The 18,709-nt window shown below is 44.2% G+C and overlaps 2 protein-coding genes across 14 annotated transcripts in view; one reads left to right on the forward strand and one right to left on the reverse strand.

Moving 5' to 3' along the window:
- Positions 1-18,709, forward strand: part of LOC144133283 (uncharacterized) — a 45,646-nt gene that overhangs the window by 1,186 nt on the left and 25,751 nt on the right. For 2 of the 12 annotated variants that reach the window (XM_077666247.1, XM_077666251.1), the window contains exons 1-4: positions 14,446-14,597; positions 16,481-16,605; positions 18,366-18,455; positions 18,539-18,617. In XM_077666247.1, the coding sequence (XP_077522373.1) occupies positions 14,558-14,597; positions 16,481-16,605; positions 18,366-18,455; positions 18,539-18,617 (334 nt within the window). In that variant the 5' untranslated portion in view covers positions 14,446-14,557. Of the gene's footprint in view, positions 1-14,443; positions 14,598-14,686; positions 14,974-15,082; positions 15,312-16,450; positions 16,606-18,365; positions 18,456-18,538; positions 18,618-18,709 lie in introns of those variants that run through there. The other 10 variants (XM_077666246.1, XM_077666248.1, XM_077666253.1 and 7 more) reach the window with 10 other exon arrangements.
- Positions 838-13,556, reverse strand: LOC144133287 (uncharacterized). Of its 2 annotated transcripts, none has more exons than XM_077666264.1 (9): positions 13,335-13,556; positions 12,849-12,926; positions 10,200-10,355; positions 9,297-9,425; positions 9,050-9,167; positions 8,512-8,627; positions 7,481-7,524; positions 5,153-5,194; positions 838-3,249 (listed from the first exon to the last, which is right to left on the reverse strand). In XM_077666264.1, the coding sequence occupies exons 2-9, from the start codon at positions 12,922-12,924 to the stop codon at positions 3,184-3,186; spliced, it is 747 nt and encodes a 248-aa protein (XP_077522390.1). In that variant the 5' UTR covers positions 12,925-12,926; positions 13,335-13,556; the 3' UTR covers positions 838-3,183. The 2 variants fall into 2 exon arrangements, with proteins under 2 accessions (XP_077522390.1, XP_077522389.1); XM_077666263.1 differs by lacking the exon at positions 13,335-13,556 and adding an exon at positions 13,020-13,245.

The following is an 18,709-nucleotide window of genomic DNA, read 5'->3' on the forward strand; positions in this document are numbered from 1 at the left end:
TTATTTATTTTAAATAAGTCTTTATTTAGTGACTCTAGCCGCAATGTTTCCGATTGGCCAGCATGACAGCTGCTTTGACGTCAGTGCAAGTTAACTATTGGTTTATGGTTTTGGTTTATGGGGGATTTAACGTCCTAAAGCGACTCAGGCTATGAGGGACGCCGTAGTGAAGGGCTCCGGAAATTTCGACCACCTGGGGTTCTCTTACGTGCACTGACATCGCACAGCACACGGGCCTCTAGAATTTCGCCTCCATCGAAATTCGACCGCCGCGGCCGGGATCGAACCCGCGTCTTTCGGTCCAGCAGCCGAGCGCCATAACCACTCAGCCACCGCGGCGGCTCCAAGCTAACTATTGCCCAAGCAGACTCGAAGAAGTCATTCCCACGTACAGCTGTTGTATCTCAGAGGGCCCACAATCTTTTTATTTGCATAGTTCCAAGCCATTCTGCTTGAATGCTCCTACCGCATGAATGGGGCATACAAAAATGTCAAGTGCATTACAAGATATGTGAAGTACACTTCAAAATGTGATCACCATGTGATATTTGTGTACGACAAGATTAGCAGCATGGGAGAAAATACTGAACGGCAGTGGCATAAATTTGCATACTCATTACCATATATGCAGTAATAGTCTTATGTACAAAATACAAACTTATTGTGCATTACATTTCTAAATTTTAAAAGGAATGAACTATAATGATAATTTCACTTTCTTGCCACTATTACTAGCAATGGTAAATAGATTATGATTGAGAAAGGTGTGACATTTGCAGCATGAGTTACCATGTTTATTGTGTGCTGCAGTGAGAGCATTGAGCAATGCCAAGGAACTCAACAAGTTCAAACAGTTTATTTTTCGACTGAGCTACAATTACTCGAAAAAAGAAAAAATGTCCATGATCACATGGATTAAAAGACATGTGCAAAAAAAGTGCACTTTAAATGAAAACACTCAGCAGCCCAATTGGCCATGAGGCTCACAGACAAGGTAATTGTAGACACACATCGATTTTTTGCGAGTGGTGCCAAAAACAGTCACACTCGGGAGAACATTGTAATGAACACAATGAGGAGGAGGTAACAGAGGAAGCATCAACAACTGAACAAAACTAGTAAATAATTAAAAAAAAAGAAACAAGGCAATATTAAATATAAGGTACAAAGCCAAAATTGAAATCTCTTTCAGACTGGTCGATGCTCACCACATCATGCAGGTCTCAGAGGTAGACATGCCTCCAGCATAAACTGTGCGCACCGCTCAAGAGAGCGTCAAAAAATTGTTTGGGAAAAAATAAATTGGTCTGCATTTGCAACATGAGAAGCTGTATGTGGTGACCTGGAAGCATCAGGCTTTGAATAGTGTCTCATTTCATTTAACATGCCACATGTACACCAAGGTGGCTCACATCTGACCATACACACGAAGGGTTGGGGACAAAAAATGAACTTTTTGGCAAAAGAAATCAGCAAGTGGTCGCGGTCGTGCAGCAACAGCAGCAGGTAATGCATCAGATTCATTCATTTATTGAGAAAGGTGCGAGACTCGCAGCATGAGTTATGTTCACTATGTGCTGCAAAGAGAGCATTGAACGCCACACCTCGACAGCATGCCACCAGGCAGCGATACACATACGAAACAAAGTCAATCTTGCATGGTTCAAAGGCCAACAGCAGACAAACATTATGACACAGGTTATACGACCAAGGTACTGTACCAGGTTCAACAATGACAAAGCAAGACTGCAACATGCTGAGAAGAGAAGCCTGAGAATGATGGCAAGTCTATTAGGTTCATTGCAAAAAGGACTTCTGTGTCGAAAAATACTATGCAGCACTAGGCTGATGAACAGCTAACACAACCTATGCGTAGCACAACACACACTGCAGGGTATACACGTCTCACAGTAAAAATGCTAAGAGCACTCGGGTGAGGGTCTGCAGCTAGAAGTCGTGCTACGTGTAATAGCCTGCTCCACTTGCATTTGCGCTGGGTCACTACAGCCATTACAGGTGCAACTACACTCAGCGCAGCTAGATATATTTGCATAGAAGTGTACTGTGATGACACCTGCTGAAAGGTGTTGTTAACAACCTGCCCTTTGAACAGCAGTAAAAACAAAAAGTTCCCGCACACGCTTTTGTACATGGTAGCAAAACTAAGTAGCAATATCTCTAGTAAGGTGATATACAGCCGTGTCTCTGGCACTATGTGCTAGTCCGAAAAAGAAGAAAAAAAATGGTACAGTGGACAAACATTCTTGCACAATGCGGGTATCACAAGATGCAACAACTCTCAGCTGTGTACACTCCGCACGTCCTATGAGGTGCAAAGCTACATCAAGTCAAACGACTAAGAGTTGCTAAGGGCAACAGGCTTGTGGTAGTCATTAATTGTGCCGATAATTAGCACGACTATATAGATCCTTAAATTAAGTCTCGTCTTCACTCCTTATCGCATACATCTGCAGAAACGTTTTGTTTAAATATAGTTTGCTCACTACGAAGAAATGCCTGCACACACCAAGACACCACGCAGTCCTGACAAGGCGTTTTTTGCTGCAGATCCAAGCTCTCACTGCACAAACTGCTGAGAACATGCAGTAAATGTGCAAAAAGAGGGGGAAAAAAAAAAATATTCCAGCTACTATTCTAGCTGCCTGCTGAAGGTGACTGATTTTTGTGTGCAGCCACAGAATACTCAAGGTTCATCACAAAGTGGACAAGAAGCACAAAAATGAGAACACAAAAATAAAGAAACAACTGTAGGAACAACAACAACAGCAACTTGCGTGCTCTAACAAGCTTGCATGCTTCAGCTCGGGTACATATACTCCACATCGGATTATGCGCAGGCAAAATTACCAGATTAATTAATGAGAGCAGGCATACAACAACTGCACTTGCACACAAATTGCACACGAAAGGCCTTTTGTACATCGTCTAGCCTCTGAGGGGATAAGCTTCTACGATAGCTCTCCTGAAGATAGTGAGAACAAGCCCACAGTGGGACAAGCAGGACTAATGGGTCGCCCGGTGTTGAATAGCTTCACATATGCCTTCGTCCTCCTCTCTTCCATTTCGAGCTGAACGAACCAGATGCCGGGAGAAATTCTGCCACACCACTTGGATATGGGGCTAATCGGGAAAGTTCCACACAGTGTTGTGGTGAAGAGAATTTCATGAAGGCTTGGGGGCTGCTGGTGATGCCGGTGATGCTGCTTCTTGGTACGAAGGAAGATATTGCTGCATCATACAAAAACAGGAACATGAATGATGTAGCCATTACGACTACAAAGCATGACAGAAAAAAAAGGTACCTGAGGCCAGGAGGCAAATGGGACTTTGTAGGAAATCTAATATGAACTATGTCATTGTACAGAGTTCACACAACAAGCCATTAATGGAACACTGAGGAAAACTACACGCAATTATTGTTCTCAACAAAAATTGATCCTCCGGCTATTTCTGGGTGCACTGAGGTTTGTCCGGCAGGAAAAGACTCGGTCAACAACGAGAAAATCGCATTTAAAAATCTTCTTTTCAGACGATTCACACTCGTGACGTCCTTACCGAAAAGAACAGGTTGTCGCCGTTTTGAAGTGAATGGCGGCATAACGTAGCCTCTGTGATCCTTGGTGAAAAAGGTACCAATGCACGCATGTCACTTGCAAAATCAGCCGGTGATGGCAACACTCGCATTAGGTTTCTAGGTCTTTTTTAGCTTATAAAAGCTCAGTTTTTTATGAGAGCGGTCTCTTTGCGATTAGAATCCAGTACCCTGTCGATAAAGACCAAATTCTATTTTTCATAAGGGTCCCTTTCAGTGCTGAGTGCACTGTGAACATCATATGGCACAATGCTAAACCTTTGCAAAGCACTTTACACATGTTCCATGCTATATAGCAGCTGTCCCACTGCTGGAACTGGGCTCCTCCCGTGACTCAAGAGTCGAACACACCGATTTTTTGTAGCGAAAGCTACACTGGCAACGAACTCGCAGTTTCACCGTGCTCGCATTCCCACCGTCGTCGCACCGCACTTCGTGACCAACCACGTGACTGGTCATGTGACAACAACTAGCCAGACAACCAGACTAACTTGGACTTGCAATCAAGATTAACCAAGCCTAACCAAGCTATGCATAAGCTTTCGCTACGTATATCCTGGCATAGCCGAGCTAAGCCACTGCAAATTTTTTTTCCTCTGCTGATTGCTGGTTTAAATACCACTACTCAAAATTTTCTTTGACACGGTTCTGACAGCCTCAAGGACAGATGCATCACAAATTTCAAGCTTTGCTAAAATTGCCTCTCAAAACTCCTGCAGGCTGTGGGGACCTGACCTGCGGTCCCCTTTGTAGGCTTTCCCACGATGCACCCTGCAGCAAGAGCATCGCCTCAAGGGAGGGGCGCATCCCCTGGTTAGTTGCCGTAATTAAAGAAGCAGGGCGCCACAGAGACTGATTGTGCACGCGCGCGGGACGTAGCTTACAGCATTACTCTTTTCGGCTGGGATCGTTGGTGTGAGCAGACGTGTCGCTCGTGGCTCCGCTCTTCGCCAGCGGGGCGAGGAAACGGTGGGGAGACTTGCTCCCGCATCTCGTCCCGTCCGGCCTAGGAGTATCCCTTGCCCTACTGTGGGCAAACATTCGCTCGTAACCTTGCTGGTGAGTCGGACGACCTCTATTCTTTAGCGTGTTTTGTTGCAAGCTGGCGTTATCGTTGCTGTAGCAATAAATGCCTCTTTGTGTCAGCCAATGTGTCAATCCTTTGTCCCCTCAGGGCAAGGCCCACCGTGGTCGGCGTGCGCTATCCCTTGCCCTACTGTGGGCGAAAATTTGCTCGTAACCTTGCTGGTGAGTCGGACCACCTCGATTCTTTAGCGTGTTTCGTTGCTAGCTGGCGTTATCGTTGCTGTAGCAATAAATGCCTCTGTGTCAGCCAATGTGTCGATCCTTTGTCCCCTCAGAGCAAGGCCCACCGTGGTCGGCGTGCGCTCGGTAGAGCATCGCGATCACGGGGTGGGGTCCTGGCGGTTTTGAACTGTGTCAGCCTCGATTAAGTGGGAAGAACGTATTTATCCCCCCCCTATTAAAAACCCCACAAGGTAGTTAAGTATGCAGCGTGAGGAAATCTCATAGACTTACCACATTGAGCACTGTGTCTGCATAAGACGGGGGCTTGTCTTGCTGCATCAGAAAGAATATGGCAAGGCATCAAAAACATGAAGGTGGGTCTTGTACAGGAGCAAACGTCTCGCCCCTCGAACAGTGAAAATAATCCTCCACTACTTCCTACGACACAGATTGACACAGCGCAATGGAACAAGGACGAGAAGAAACACGAAACACAGGACAGCGCAACACGAAACACAGGACAGCGCCCGTCCTGTGTTTCGTGTTTCTTCTCGTCATCGTTCCGTTGCGCTCTGTCAATCTGTGTCGTAGAAAGTATGCACCAACTAGCCCACACCAGAATCCTCCACTAATAAAACAGATCAAAATACAGTAGACCCCATCTAAGATGAACGCGAAGGGACCATGAAAATTTGTTCATCTTAAAACAAATTCTCCCTAAAAAGATGTGAACATGTTAGGTGCGTCAAAATATCTGCTACATGGGAAGAATTAATAACACTACCTTGCAGTGATGGCTGCAATAAGACCATTACACATGAAGTGAGCTGAGAAGTGAGGGTATGAAAAGCTCATGTCATCCTGCTTTGAAATATGGCATTGGTTTATTCTTTCACCCTTTTGCAGTGACCACTAATTGTGAAATTTTGTTGTCTAGTGCTTTTGCAACAGTTTCAGGCGTATCACCACCTTTCTTTCTCTCTTTTATCCCACCACTTCTGCAGCACGGCTGTAATCAACTATACAAGCAAGTGGCACCTCACATCTTTCAGTTTGCTACAGGTGACTCAGACACAGCGCTGATATCTGGCCATGTCAGATCTCTGCGCCCATGATCCGGCTTCCATTCAAATGTGTAAGCGCCAAGTCAACTAGCAAATATACTCTGTGTCTATGTGCCTTTTCATCTGCCAGAGGCAGCATAAGGCATATGTGACGCACAAGAGACGCCAAAAGCTGGCCATGTCAGATTGCTGCGCCACATGCAGGCTGGCGAAAAGGAATCCTGGCTTCCCTACCCAGCACCTGCAAGACCGCTTCCCAACACCTTCACAAGAAGGAGCAAGGAAGTTACCTTGCAGGGGTGACAATAGGTGTGGGGAAGCTTTCTTGCTGGGCATGTTTTATTTCAAGGAAGCATTCTTTTTCTCTTTTGCTTTTTCTCTATCTTGCCTCGACTGCCTCAAGGATGCGCCGTGAGTACTATTGCACAGAGTCGCCATGGGTCACGGTCACTGCGAGAGTTAATCCTGAAGGAGACACAAAATAGTTTGTCGTAAGATGATTTTTAAAAATTTAATCCTGTGGGAAACATCGTTCTCACAAATGTTCTTGCACTGTTCATAGTATCCAAGAATTTGAATGCACTGAGTTCGGTTTAACAGGAGTCTACAGTAGACAAAACGGCTGACTCTGCTGATAAGACCATGTGACTACTGCTTGCAAGTGGAAATTCAAGCATGTTTTTGACAGATGTCATTGCAATTAATTTGGAGGCAACAGTAGAATACAACCACCTTTTTTTTTGCAACAATGTCAACAGATGGTGTGTTGACCTAAGTGTGTCTGCAAATTAAGGAAGCAGTGAAATAGAGGAACTGTGCACAAAGGCATGTCACAGAGAGAGCGGAAGCAGAGGGGGACAGCACAGAAAAATGGCAAGCATGTGATGCCAAAGTGGCATTACTGGTGCGTGCCAAATGCATTGTAGCACTCACGAGCCAGCGCTTCTGCCTATATTACTCTGCGACTTAAACCACCCTTTCATTTGCACCAAAGTCTAACAGAAAGATGGAATTTTGGTGCCCTTTTTCTTTAAAAATGCCATGGCATCTGTGCTCGCCTGGTTTATTCAGAAGAAATGGAAAATAGCTGCTATGCAGAAATAGGAAGCCCAGATAGCTACTAAGGCCAGTGTTGCCATCTGCCGACAATATGAAACAAGTAACATGCAGAGCTCTCCAGCACAACTGCTCATTCCATCATCTAACCCAGCAGATGGCAGCACCAGTTTGGCCTTCTGGCCCAGCTAGTGTCCCTACAGTTAGGCTTGCATGCACACCAAAAGTATTGGCAAATTTTAATGTACGAACCAGCAACTATTGACAGCAAATACATATTTCTGCAATGCAGCTACACGATAACCGTGCAGGACTTGGCTGGAAATAAACCAGGGACATCGAGATATCTCTTAAATTACCTGCTTGATGGTGGAAAAAATGACAAAAATAGACAAAGACAGTGTGTGAACTAAACAGTCCCAGCCCTGACCCATACAATGCTGTGTTTCCACGCCGCATTACAAATGAATCAAACAGGACGTAGTAAGAATTAAGTTACCTGGTATATGTTCACTGAGGCTTGTGAATCTGATGTGTGGACACCTAAAAGAGATAAAATTATAATGCTTTAAATGCTCAGTTTCATATGACTGGTGCACTTTAATTAATATGCATGCATCTATGCAACGATCCTTCCCACTATGTAGAAGCGGGAAACAGAGGTAGACACTCTCTATGGCCAAAATATGAACAAAGACTATGGCACAGTGGCATTTCCCAAAACCATCATCTCTGCCAGAGAAACGAGCAATGATAATCCTTACAGCCGCACCCATACAATACCTTTACAAAAGGCGCAAGAAAAGTGACCATGCACAGCTTGACGCTTAGAATGGCAGGCCAGGACTAAAGCTTACTCTAACTAATCAGTGTTGTCCGATTCCAAGGAACCAGTAGCTACAAAAACCCCACTCTAAACAGCTTGCAATTAAAAGGACATTAAGGATAAATCACGAAGTTCTCCTACATTCATAGATTACCATTTTTTGATGAGAAAGTGGCGACTTTTGCAGGAAACGGAGCTCTCATAGGTTTTACGGGGGTGAAAAGTAAGAGACATGGGCTGCCACTACTGGCAGTTTCCATAAATATGCTGCTGTGTTGCTGGGAAAGATCTTTGTTGAATAAGACAACAAATTGAACATTACAACCTTGAATATTAAAGAAATAGACACACGAAGTTTTAGTTGTGTTTTCTCTTTAGAATGATATGCATGGTGTGCATTCGAAAACATGAGACAACACATGGACTGCAACAACAAGCAGTAAATAATTTATAATTGAATTTTTTCTCATGTTGTTTTGGTTTCAATAGCCAAATAACAGCTGTGACGTACAAGACGCATTCAGGTCAGGTGAGGTATACAAAGACTGCAGTATAGTCGCTGCTTTCTTCATTTTAATTCACATCAGCGTTTGCAAAAGCCTGCTCAAGAGCTGGAATGACCAAAAATGAACAAGCAGCGATCATACCACAGGTTTGGCACCCTAGCGGCCGAGCACCGTAACCATTGAGCCACCGCAACTCACCGTGCGTATTACTGGGAGCCACATGCTGATCTGTGGGAATACTGACTGCAGCTGTTTGCTGCAAGGCTGCCAGTGGTGTCTCTCTCATACAGCACGGGAAGTAGAAGAACATGTTCCTGAAATGTTACGAACAGAAAGCAATCACGAAAGCTGACAAAAAAAAAACAGCATAATTTGATGACTTATTGCCAAGACGTTAGGAAAGCACATGCTAACCTTCAACAACTTCACAACTAAAAATGTTGACTGAAGCTAGTGGATGAACTCTGCCAACTAGTAGTACCACTGAATACCTCAGCAGTGAAATCATGTTCTCCAAAATGTATATCTCTGAACCAGCTAGGAAGTTCGAGGTTGCTTAGTTGCTTAAAAAGAGAAAATGAAGCATGAAGAACTGCTAAATACATACTAAGAAAGCAAGAGGAATTGCAAAACAAGTTACATCCGGTCAACAATGAGGATCATCCCTTGGCTGCAGCTTGGATCAAGCACGAAGCTCAAGTTAAGTAGCCCAATTTGCTGTAGGATGCAATCTTACCGCTGATTTACGAGGAACAGCAGAGCAACCACCAGAACGGCGACAATCATGAGAATGGCGAGGACATTGAACTTGGATGTGGGATGGAAGGTTTCCTCTGCATGCTTTTCAAATGTAGCTGCAAAAAGAAAACATGTAAAGCAAAGTTGTGCTTCAAGGTGCTGCCAAGTTAAAATGCACGGGCTGCAAACATGCACAACATACACAGGCAGAAAGCAAGAAGGAAAGAGGTCAGCTGTGTACTTACTGAATTTCTTGCAGCGGCTGTCTGAGAAGTACATGTCATCTCCACAGATACACGTTCCATTCAAGCAGAATGCCCTTGAATAATATGAACAAGGTTTCTGCTTGGAGCAGCTGTCTCCAATCTCAGTCTCTGTACAAAGCAAAGGAGCGAACTCATTTCAAGATTATAACTTCACGAAGATATTGCGGTACTCTTAATGTCATGTCAGAAGATATGGTTCTTGCTTTCAAGCTGAAACCTGAGGGAATCTCAATTTTTAGGCTACTAGTGATTTTTTAGTCACGTTTCTAAAGGCTCATGTATGAGAACAGAAAAAAAAGTGAAATATCAAGAGATCATTTTTATATGATTTTATAATATTAGTTTTAGCTCATTTTTGTTCAAAAGCATTTATGCCATCAACACTTCTGTGACCTCATTTTGTAAAAATAAATAATAGTAACCCAGATGCACAAATACAACTCTATAAGTTATCATAAATCTAAAGTTTTTACATTCAGCTGACTTGACTGACAGTATCACCTGATGGAAATTAATAAAAAAAAATAAAACGCCAATAGTGGCACAGCTGCTCACTTTCCTGACAGATGGCAGCACATGATTTGCTTGGATGGCTAGCCCTTTCTTACTTCTACAAGATAAACTAAGCCTGCATGCAGTTCACAGACGCCAAATGCATTTTCAGACAAAATTTTAACAAGACTGACTGTAAAATGCCATCTCAGTGTGAAACATTGTCTAGAGGCACACTTGAAAAACCTATTAGTATTGTTGTGAGAAAAATGTAAGTGTATGCAGCACAGCAACAAGGCTGAGATTAGTCATGGCCACACTAAGGCTACTGATTTTTCGCCCTGCCTGGTAAACCTATCATCACAAACCAACATCAATTCATGTACTCACCGGGCTTACATTCTACCCAGTTGTCAACCACAGCAGGTACGTGTCCTTCGCGGCACACACACTGACGATCCACACAAATTATATTTCTTCTGATGTGGTCGTAGCAGTGCCAATCAGACCGGCATCGTTGTCCCAGTTCATCCAGCCTTGTTGTATCTGTGTTGAATATATACCACCAGAATGTTTAATGCTGCTAAAATCCAGAGGATGCTCTTCTTTATCTCATTTTAATTGGAGATGGAATGGTCAAAATAGTTCTGTTCTTTGTTTTCTACCACTAATATATGTTCTGAGAGTGCACCTTTACCTGTTTAATGATAAATTACATCTCACAACCTTGAGTACTGTGCCAAATCCTACACATTGCATCTTCCATGCAAGTCAATTCATGCACAAAGAATAAAGTATGCAAGCTTTGCTGGAAAAAAAAAAAAACAAGCTGGAGCTGGAGCAGGGACATTTACGCTCCACCTTAAAGGTGCACTAAAGAGGAATCTGAACTTGTCGTTTTACTGCGGGAACCATATCTACACGTTCCGGGCATTCTTCGAAACTTCGAATTATTGTCCTGTGCGGTCGATTGGCCAAATTAAATCGGATTAAACATCTCAGCTCTTGCCTTTTCTTGAACTCCACGCGGTAGGTAGGCGGAATCAACCAACGCATGGAGTGCCTTTCAGCCAGTTCCATGGCGGCTTCGCTTTCACTTTTGTTTTGTTTTTTTAGGTTTCTGTGAATAAACAGTTTCAGTCACAGACAATATAGCCGCAAATCAGGCCCACGGAAATAAAAATACATGTGGACTCTTTGATTTACGTATCACTCCGCTGATGGCAGAGCGGCAAGCCGCCACGGGACTGGCTGACGCATTGATTGACTCCTCCTACCTACCGCGTTGAGCTAAAAAAAAAAAAGTGGGAGCCGGAACATTTAATTTAAGTCAATTAGGGCAATTGGCCAATAATTCGAAGTTTCTAAGAGCGCCCGTAAAAAGATGAGTTCTACAGTAAAAAGATGAGTTCAGATTCCTCTTTAGTGCACCTTTAAGAATATGACACTATCACGTTACTAAGTTAATGTCCACATATGCAGAACTGGTCATTCTTTACTCTGCTCAAACCACTCCTGGCACAGTGGTGAAGCAATGGGTTTACGCGACCCAGGTTGCGTTTCACATGCAACCTCTCACGACCAATCATTAATTTACGTGCCACCTGCCCCGGTGGTCAGTTTGCTCACAATCCAGTGGGAAGGTTGTGATGACGTCACAAGGTGATGAGACCTAGGTGGCCCACTTAGGTTGGTTCAAACTGTCACCAGCACTGATGATGGGAAGTTTTTTTCCAACATCTGGGTACTAACGCTCTAACATTAAAAAAAAAAAAAGGAAATCCTCACTTGTGGGTGAAAAAGTGTCAGCAACTACCAGAAAAGAGGATTCACAGGCTGAAGTTTACCATGCAGTACATACATCAAGCCCGATTGATAAATTTAGTTTTTCAAATAGACCTTGAAAATGCACATGTCAGTTAGTATAGAATGGCACAGAACGTTGCAGCTCTGTAGAAACCCTACTGTTCTCGCTTTTGTCAGCAAGCTCTCATAGCATTTATGTTAATGTCCACAATCGAGCTTCAATCCCTTGTCACTTGTGTTCAAGACGGCAAAGTAGGAAAATGATAACAAAGAAAAGTAAAATGTATTAAATATTGCATCTTTTGCATAAACTAAGCAGTTTTTTTACATTCATGCAAACTGTTGGTGTGTGTGCTTTGCTTTATCATAGCCAATTAAAAATAATCCTATTCAACGTCCTAAAAATATGCTACATTATTTGATTTGGTACCAGTAATGTTAAAATCATTGCATCCCTTAGATGAAAACAAAAAAGTCATACCACCCGGCTTATTTATATTTGCAGCTTTCAAAGTGCATGATTCACTGCTGCCGCATATTTACGTCGACTCTTCTCAAAAAGCATTATGAAGTGTAATCAGTGCAAAAATGTTGAAGTCCAGGTCCTGTAAATAATGATCAAACACATAAAGAGACATATTCAAGAGGTGACAGATATAATACAGCTAACACAATTACATAATGGCTCAGCTACGAAATCATTCCCGTTGCAGTAGTGCCTATACTTTCGGTTGACGTCACAAACTGAAGCACTGGCACTAGTTTCGAACATGTGAGACACACAATTAAGCTAGCTGACACTGCATATAATGATAATCGTATTCTCACATGTGCTGAAACTAACAGTAATAATTAGGCGAACAGCGAAGGTATACACTGTTTGTAGACTTCTCTATTTTGCAGTATTAGCAGTGCTAACTGGTCCAAGTGGTGATCAACTGGAACAATTCCCAGTTGGTTCCTGTTGGTTCCCAGCTGAGTTCCAGTTTGAGCCAACTGGGAACCAACTGGAATCAACAGGGAATTGTTCCTTAAAGCAGTTGGACCAGTTAGCATTTTCAAACCTATTGCAATCATGCAGCGAATTTACACGTAAACAAGTGCTCACTGAACAGCGACCCTGCATAAGTGGCGATTGCGTCCGTTACCATGCAATGTATTGCGCCGTTCAACTCCAAATCAGCGCTTTGAAAGCGGGTGCTTTCGTTGCTGCATACACAGTTTGTGTCTCACCTTCCAACTGTAGAGGAGCATCCGCACTTGCTACAGAGATGAGGGCCGCGGTGACGCCCACAATGGCAAGGATCATGGCTGGAAAACGAAACATACGTTGTGGGTCGAGTTAGTGCAGCCGGAGCGGACCTCTCGGCAGTGGACAGAGCGGCGGGACGACAAGATCGGCACCTTGAAAACATCGATGCGTAGTTTGGTCGTTAGGTCGCAATATCGCCAAGGCCGCGCAGGAAAGCGACTCTCCAAGCACAGCACGTCGGCGCATGCAGGTGTAGCCCGAACGAGCGCGTGCCACTACTTTAGCGCGCAGCAACTTTCAAGACTTCAGACAGCAAAGTCAGCACTTTAAAATGTCGTGCCAAAAGGCGCGATTACTTATTATTCCCGCAGTTCCGATTTCCATAAGCCGGATTACAGACGAGCCGATGCATCGCGCTTTCAGAAGCGGGTCAACGAATAAATAGTGCACGTATCAACAGTACTCACCGCGGCCCCAGCGAAAGCAGGTAGTCGGTTGCGTGAGATGTAGGAAGGTGTTTACTGGTGTACTACAGGGACAAGGTGCATTACGACAGTTGCCATTTGTTGGTAAATGGCATAGCAACCCACAAACGAGGAAAACGCTGGAGGGATTGCCATGGGATTACCACGCTGATGAGCGGAGTTGCTAGGCTCATGACGTTTCGGCTACGTCACATAGTTTGTGACGACAAGCAATGACGTATTTTCCGCCGCAAGCATCCGTAGTAGCAGACGACGGAAGTGGCGATCGGTGGTTGTATTTTTCTTGTTTGTGTTCACTTTTCACCGCGATAATCATCTTGCACGCCGCGCCCATTCTGGTCACGTAGAGGTCGCTATTGGTAGCCCGACTCGTTTGCAGTTTGTTTTGTAAGCTTAGAGGACGCGTGGTGACAATAAGAACAGGGAAAGCTTTTTGTACAGCGCTGCCAACGCGGGTCATTACGATATGTGCGTCCCAGGTCGAGCGTAACGCAGCAGCCTAGCTGGCAGCATTGGACTCCTCTCCTGTTGCCTATCCGCGTGTATTCAGTCACGCATCTTTGATCCTCGAGGAAGCGAGCTTTGTTCCAGACGGTTGCATGCGCCGACCTGTTTCAACAATGAAGTGTATTAACTGTAACATATGTACCTTTCATGTACTTCCTGAAAATTAAGGGGCTAATAATGATGCGATCGACGTCGTGTACACCTTCTTTACTTTTTTTCTCTCACAAATTATAAAATAAAATAAATGTTCATTGTCCCGTGCTTGCCAGTGTGTCATTTATTGGTCACCTGGCCTATCATTATTTTTTTATGCCCGAAAAAAAAAAACACCTGAGAGAAAACATCCTCACTGAGAAATATTTATTTATCTGCGGTGGTTTTACATATACGTACCATGCGCATGTAGCATATTTGCGGTAGTAGAGCTAAGTGTCTGCATTGCAGAAAACAAGAAATAGGACGTCAGCGTACGGTACCAGGTTATATGGGGTAAATCGCGGTATTGCCGCGCACCTCGCACCTCGCCATATAATGCATGTGTGTACACCTACCCTACGTCCCACGTGTCGCGCATACGTCGTAAACTCGTACACGTACCTTCCCACGCACACGCACGACTCACCGCTGTCCAAAGGTCCTTTCTAACGAGCCGCTCTACATGGTCACTCGCGTTATCTACATTGCCGGACACCGCCAAGATGGTCAAGTTCTTCTCAAAATTTCATCTTCCGAGTTTTCGTAAGTTTTGGTTTCATTTTTAGCAGACGACGTAGGAGCGACTCTCTCGTCACACTCCCCCGTCGCTTCACCTCGCTGCGCGCAACACTGGCTTTTTAAATTTGCTTTTGCGTGGGTCTTCCGATACTTTCGCCGGTAGTACGCTACAGGGATCGCTGCATATGCATCTCCTTTGCGCCATTCCTTCAAGCTAGCGAAAGAACGAGTTTCGCTCTTCGCTCGCGTAGCGGCCCAGATTTATGCATGCTTTCTGGGTCGAGGGTGCATTCAGATGGCAGCCAGAGCAACTCTAGTTGCTAGCAGAAGAAATGCATCAGATTTCCTTTCAAATGTGATCTGCGTGGATTAAGTCGCTGCTTCTTTTCGTCTTTATGAGGTGCGTAGCGTACACGACTGCCTGCCACACTGTTTGTCCTCGTGTTTGTGTATGGTCATGAATGAGCGTGGCATGAAAGCAGCCGTGTAGTCGCTTTCACTTTAGGCCTAATGTTGACGGGGAGTCGATGTAGTCTGCGCATGCTTTTTCCTGGCGCTTCGTTTCGTCAGCGTGCTCAAGGATATGCCTGCACAACCTTCGAACTGAAATGTGCTACAGCGCCTTTCTCAACTCGAGAGCTGTTGATTGTTAAATTTTGTCGTGGGCATTGTTCGTCGGTGGCGTCAGCTGTTATTTTGAGCATCTGCCGGAGACTGCGCGCCGCTCACTGAGTCACGGTCGGGTGTCTGCTTTCTATACTTTTTCTCTTTCTCCGTTGTTTCTTCTTCTTCTGTTTCATAGCGGCTCGCATCTCGCTCCGCGGTTGTATTGAGCAGTTGCCCTCAATATCACGCTAGACGTCTCCGTTTAATTGCGCCGGGTCAAGTTTGCTTCGCCGCCGTGAAAGTGTGGTGATGCGGCGCCGGGCGCCCGGCGGAGTCCGTATACGTGTGAAGGACGCCCTAGGGAAGACCGCAGAATCCAGAGTGTACAGGCTGCCCTTGATAAAAAAAAAAATGCGGGATTCCACATGTGTGGCAGAAGTGTGCCGTGTTATTTTCATCGTTCTCTGTGCACTGCAGTATTTATTCCAAACAGCCAAGTGATTATTGTAAGAGTTTGGCAGCAGACCTTGTTGTGTTGACAAAGTACACAGCTCCGTTGTGACCAGCTCGAAAGCGCGTTTATCTAGATACACAGCTTTTGCGATAGCCGACGCCCCTTTTGTTCTATGTGCAATCGCTGGCGCAGCTTTCGGCGGCGCCGCGCCCGCTTGCAGTGCCATGTTTTTCAGGCGCAGCGTAGCAGTTCGTCCACCGGACGTCAACTTAGCCGCAATAACGGCTGCAAAGAAACGAACGAATTAGCGTTGTTTGGTCAACACCCGGCGGTTTCTGCCAAGGGTCCGTCACGTCTAGCTACAATGTTTGTTTTTGTTGCGGGCGGCATGGTTTTCTTGAGGAAGACGGTCGCGCCTATTTTGGGACCACCGCCCCTTCAACGCGCACATGCCTTGACATTTGCTCGAACACGCCCCGAAAGCGCTCTTCACGGGTCATTCGTTCGATTGCTGCAACATGGCTCAACCTAGTCATGCGTGGGGAAAGGCTGTAAACATATACGGCTTGTTTTTTTTTTTTTTAGCCCCATGGCACTATAATGTTGAGCTTTTGGATCTTCCACGCGGTCATCATCGCATTTAAAGTCCTATTGTTGTGGCTACATACAGGCCCTCACTCACTTGTTTGCATGCAACAAAGCCTGCTCCATCTGAGGTTCACTGCTGTTGAGTTGAATCCATTGAATTCCTTAGTATTGAGAGTTTTAATTGCGAGTGTCGGCGTTGCATGTGCACTTTTTAACTTGTTGGAAACAGGGGGGACATCGTGCTCATTTTCCAACGCAGGGAGCTTGGGAATGGACCACCGGTCCGACTCGAAATGGGTCCTGACCTCCAAAGATGGCACAGTCCACCCTCTACCCGCGGCAATGATATTCATTGGCCGTCAAGAGTGTGACATCATAGTTGATGTGAGTTAGTTTCTGCTACTTGTGTGTTTTGCTAAAGCACAACTACTGCAGTGGGTAAAATCGTCAGTACTGTTATCATCAAGGTATATGAAGAGCTGTGCGATATGCTTTATTGTTGCATTTTATTAATTGCTATGTTTGCAAAGTTTCAGCTTAAGTAGACGCTGAAGCCAGATTGAAGTTGGCCTGTACCGAAGCATTTTTTTCCTGCTTTGTGTCGTTGCACTGTGAAAGACCCTTGTAAGAATATGAACAAGCAATCCGAACTTCATTGCTGTATCAATAAATTACAGAATTTCTAATGACAAAGGTAGCATTTTCAGTGAAAATAGAGCTTTACAAGCCAGAATTAAAAGGTAAAAAAGATCAAATACTGTGAGGGGTCACCATCACCAGCTGTTTTGCAAGCTAGCTAGTGCATCAAGATAGCTCTCTGCACAGACCCCTGTGGCTGGCATTTGCCATTAAATTTCAAAAGTGATCGTGAACGTCTTCTCGGTCCTGCGTCAGCAGTTTAAATCGAATGGAAGGGGAATTTTTAAATCTAATGTTCTTGGCAATGAATATCTCTTGCTGATGGAGAGACGCCAACATAGCCAGAAGGGGCAATAAAATTTACTTTTACAAATACCAAAAATTGAATGTCATTGCTTTCAGTGTTCCTTCAAGTCCTTTCTTTTATACACTACTCGAAGAAGCGTAGTGCAATGTAAAGTTTTCGTAAAAAATGTATAACACACCAGGTAGCTTCCTGGTGATGCCATGGGGCTCTTAAGAATTCCTGGAAGTCCAAAGCTTCAGAAGGATGAGGAATAAAGTTCCCTCAGGAGGTTTGTGATACTAAAAATACACGACGAGCTGTATTGCATGGCCCAGAAGCACATTGGTTGGGCTGTATACCTTCTACAAAGGCTGTATACATGTTCAGGCCTGCTATTGAATAAAAGTCAGTCGGGAATGGTGAACGTTGTTTGTGTATGGTGAGAAATAGGACGTAAGTTGAGACTAACTTTTTAAAGCCTGATAATAAGCTCCAGAGATTGAAAGGTTGTTCGTTTGAATTGTGGCCAGGAGCCTATTTGTCATATTTTGTGCATTACAGTAGTTTCTTTCGGTAGTTCAGCATGCTCTTGCCTCGGCTTTTGCTGTGAAGACTTAGTATCAAAAGCTGATATGAGGGAAGCATTTATGGCCAAATTTCTTTGACCTATGTGGTTGTTAATATTTTAATTTGAGGAGAGCATGCTTCTGACATCTCAGCTGCTGTTTTGGTATCTCATGAACCTTGTTATATGTACAGCAGTGTCTCTTCTCCTTTGCTTCTTTTGTGATTTTGCATCATGCTTGTGTGTTCTTTATTCGTTGTGACCAACTTAATATGAAAGATTGAACACTAGTCATTTTTATCTTTGCTTTTTGCCTTTCAGGAATTATTTAATGTTTGGTATTTTCAGTGCACTTCACTATAGTAAAAGGGCACTGAAAATATGAATGCTAAAACTGCCAGTATAGCTGCTGTAAATAGAGTGACCACTCTAGGAAACATTTTATGTTTTAACCATATCGGTCATAATCAGGAGTCATAATGTAGACTGCTGTCATATGTGCTTTAAATATTGGAAGCCGTTTGTACATGACGGGATGACTTGTTCCGGAGTGAGTGAAACTGATCATGGATGCCTTGTCAATTGAAACCTACTTTTGCTTTTGGTGAATTTTTTTTTAATACCTTTCTGCTTTTCTTTTTATTGTATATGCAGTCTGCCAGTGTAGACAAAAGGCATGCGGTAATATTTTTCAACCCGAGCGACAAGTGTTTTCACGTGAAGGACTTGAACAGCGTCACAGGGGTGAGAATGCAACGGCTAGAGATGTTTCTTTTTCAAAATAGCTGGGCGGAGGCCAGATTCTGAATTCAGTGCTTCTCTTGCAGACATACCTGAATGGTGTGAGGATACCGGAACAGTCATACGTCAAGCTCAATCACTTGGATTCACTTCGTTTTGGATACGATATCCTTTACACGTTCTTATTGTTTGTTGATGTTTTGGTTAAGCTGTGTATTTGTAAACATCAAGGTACATGTGCATTTCCACCTGCTGAT

The sequence above is a fragment of the Amblyomma americanum genome, chromosome 5 (genome assembly GCF_052857255.1).
Source record: "Amblyomma americanum isolate KBUSLIRL-KWMA chromosome 5, ASM5285725v1, whole genome shotgun sequence".
In the NCBI taxonomy this organism is placed as follows: Eukaryota; Metazoa; Arthropoda; class Arachnida; order Ixodida; family Ixodidae; genus Amblyomma; species Amblyomma americanum.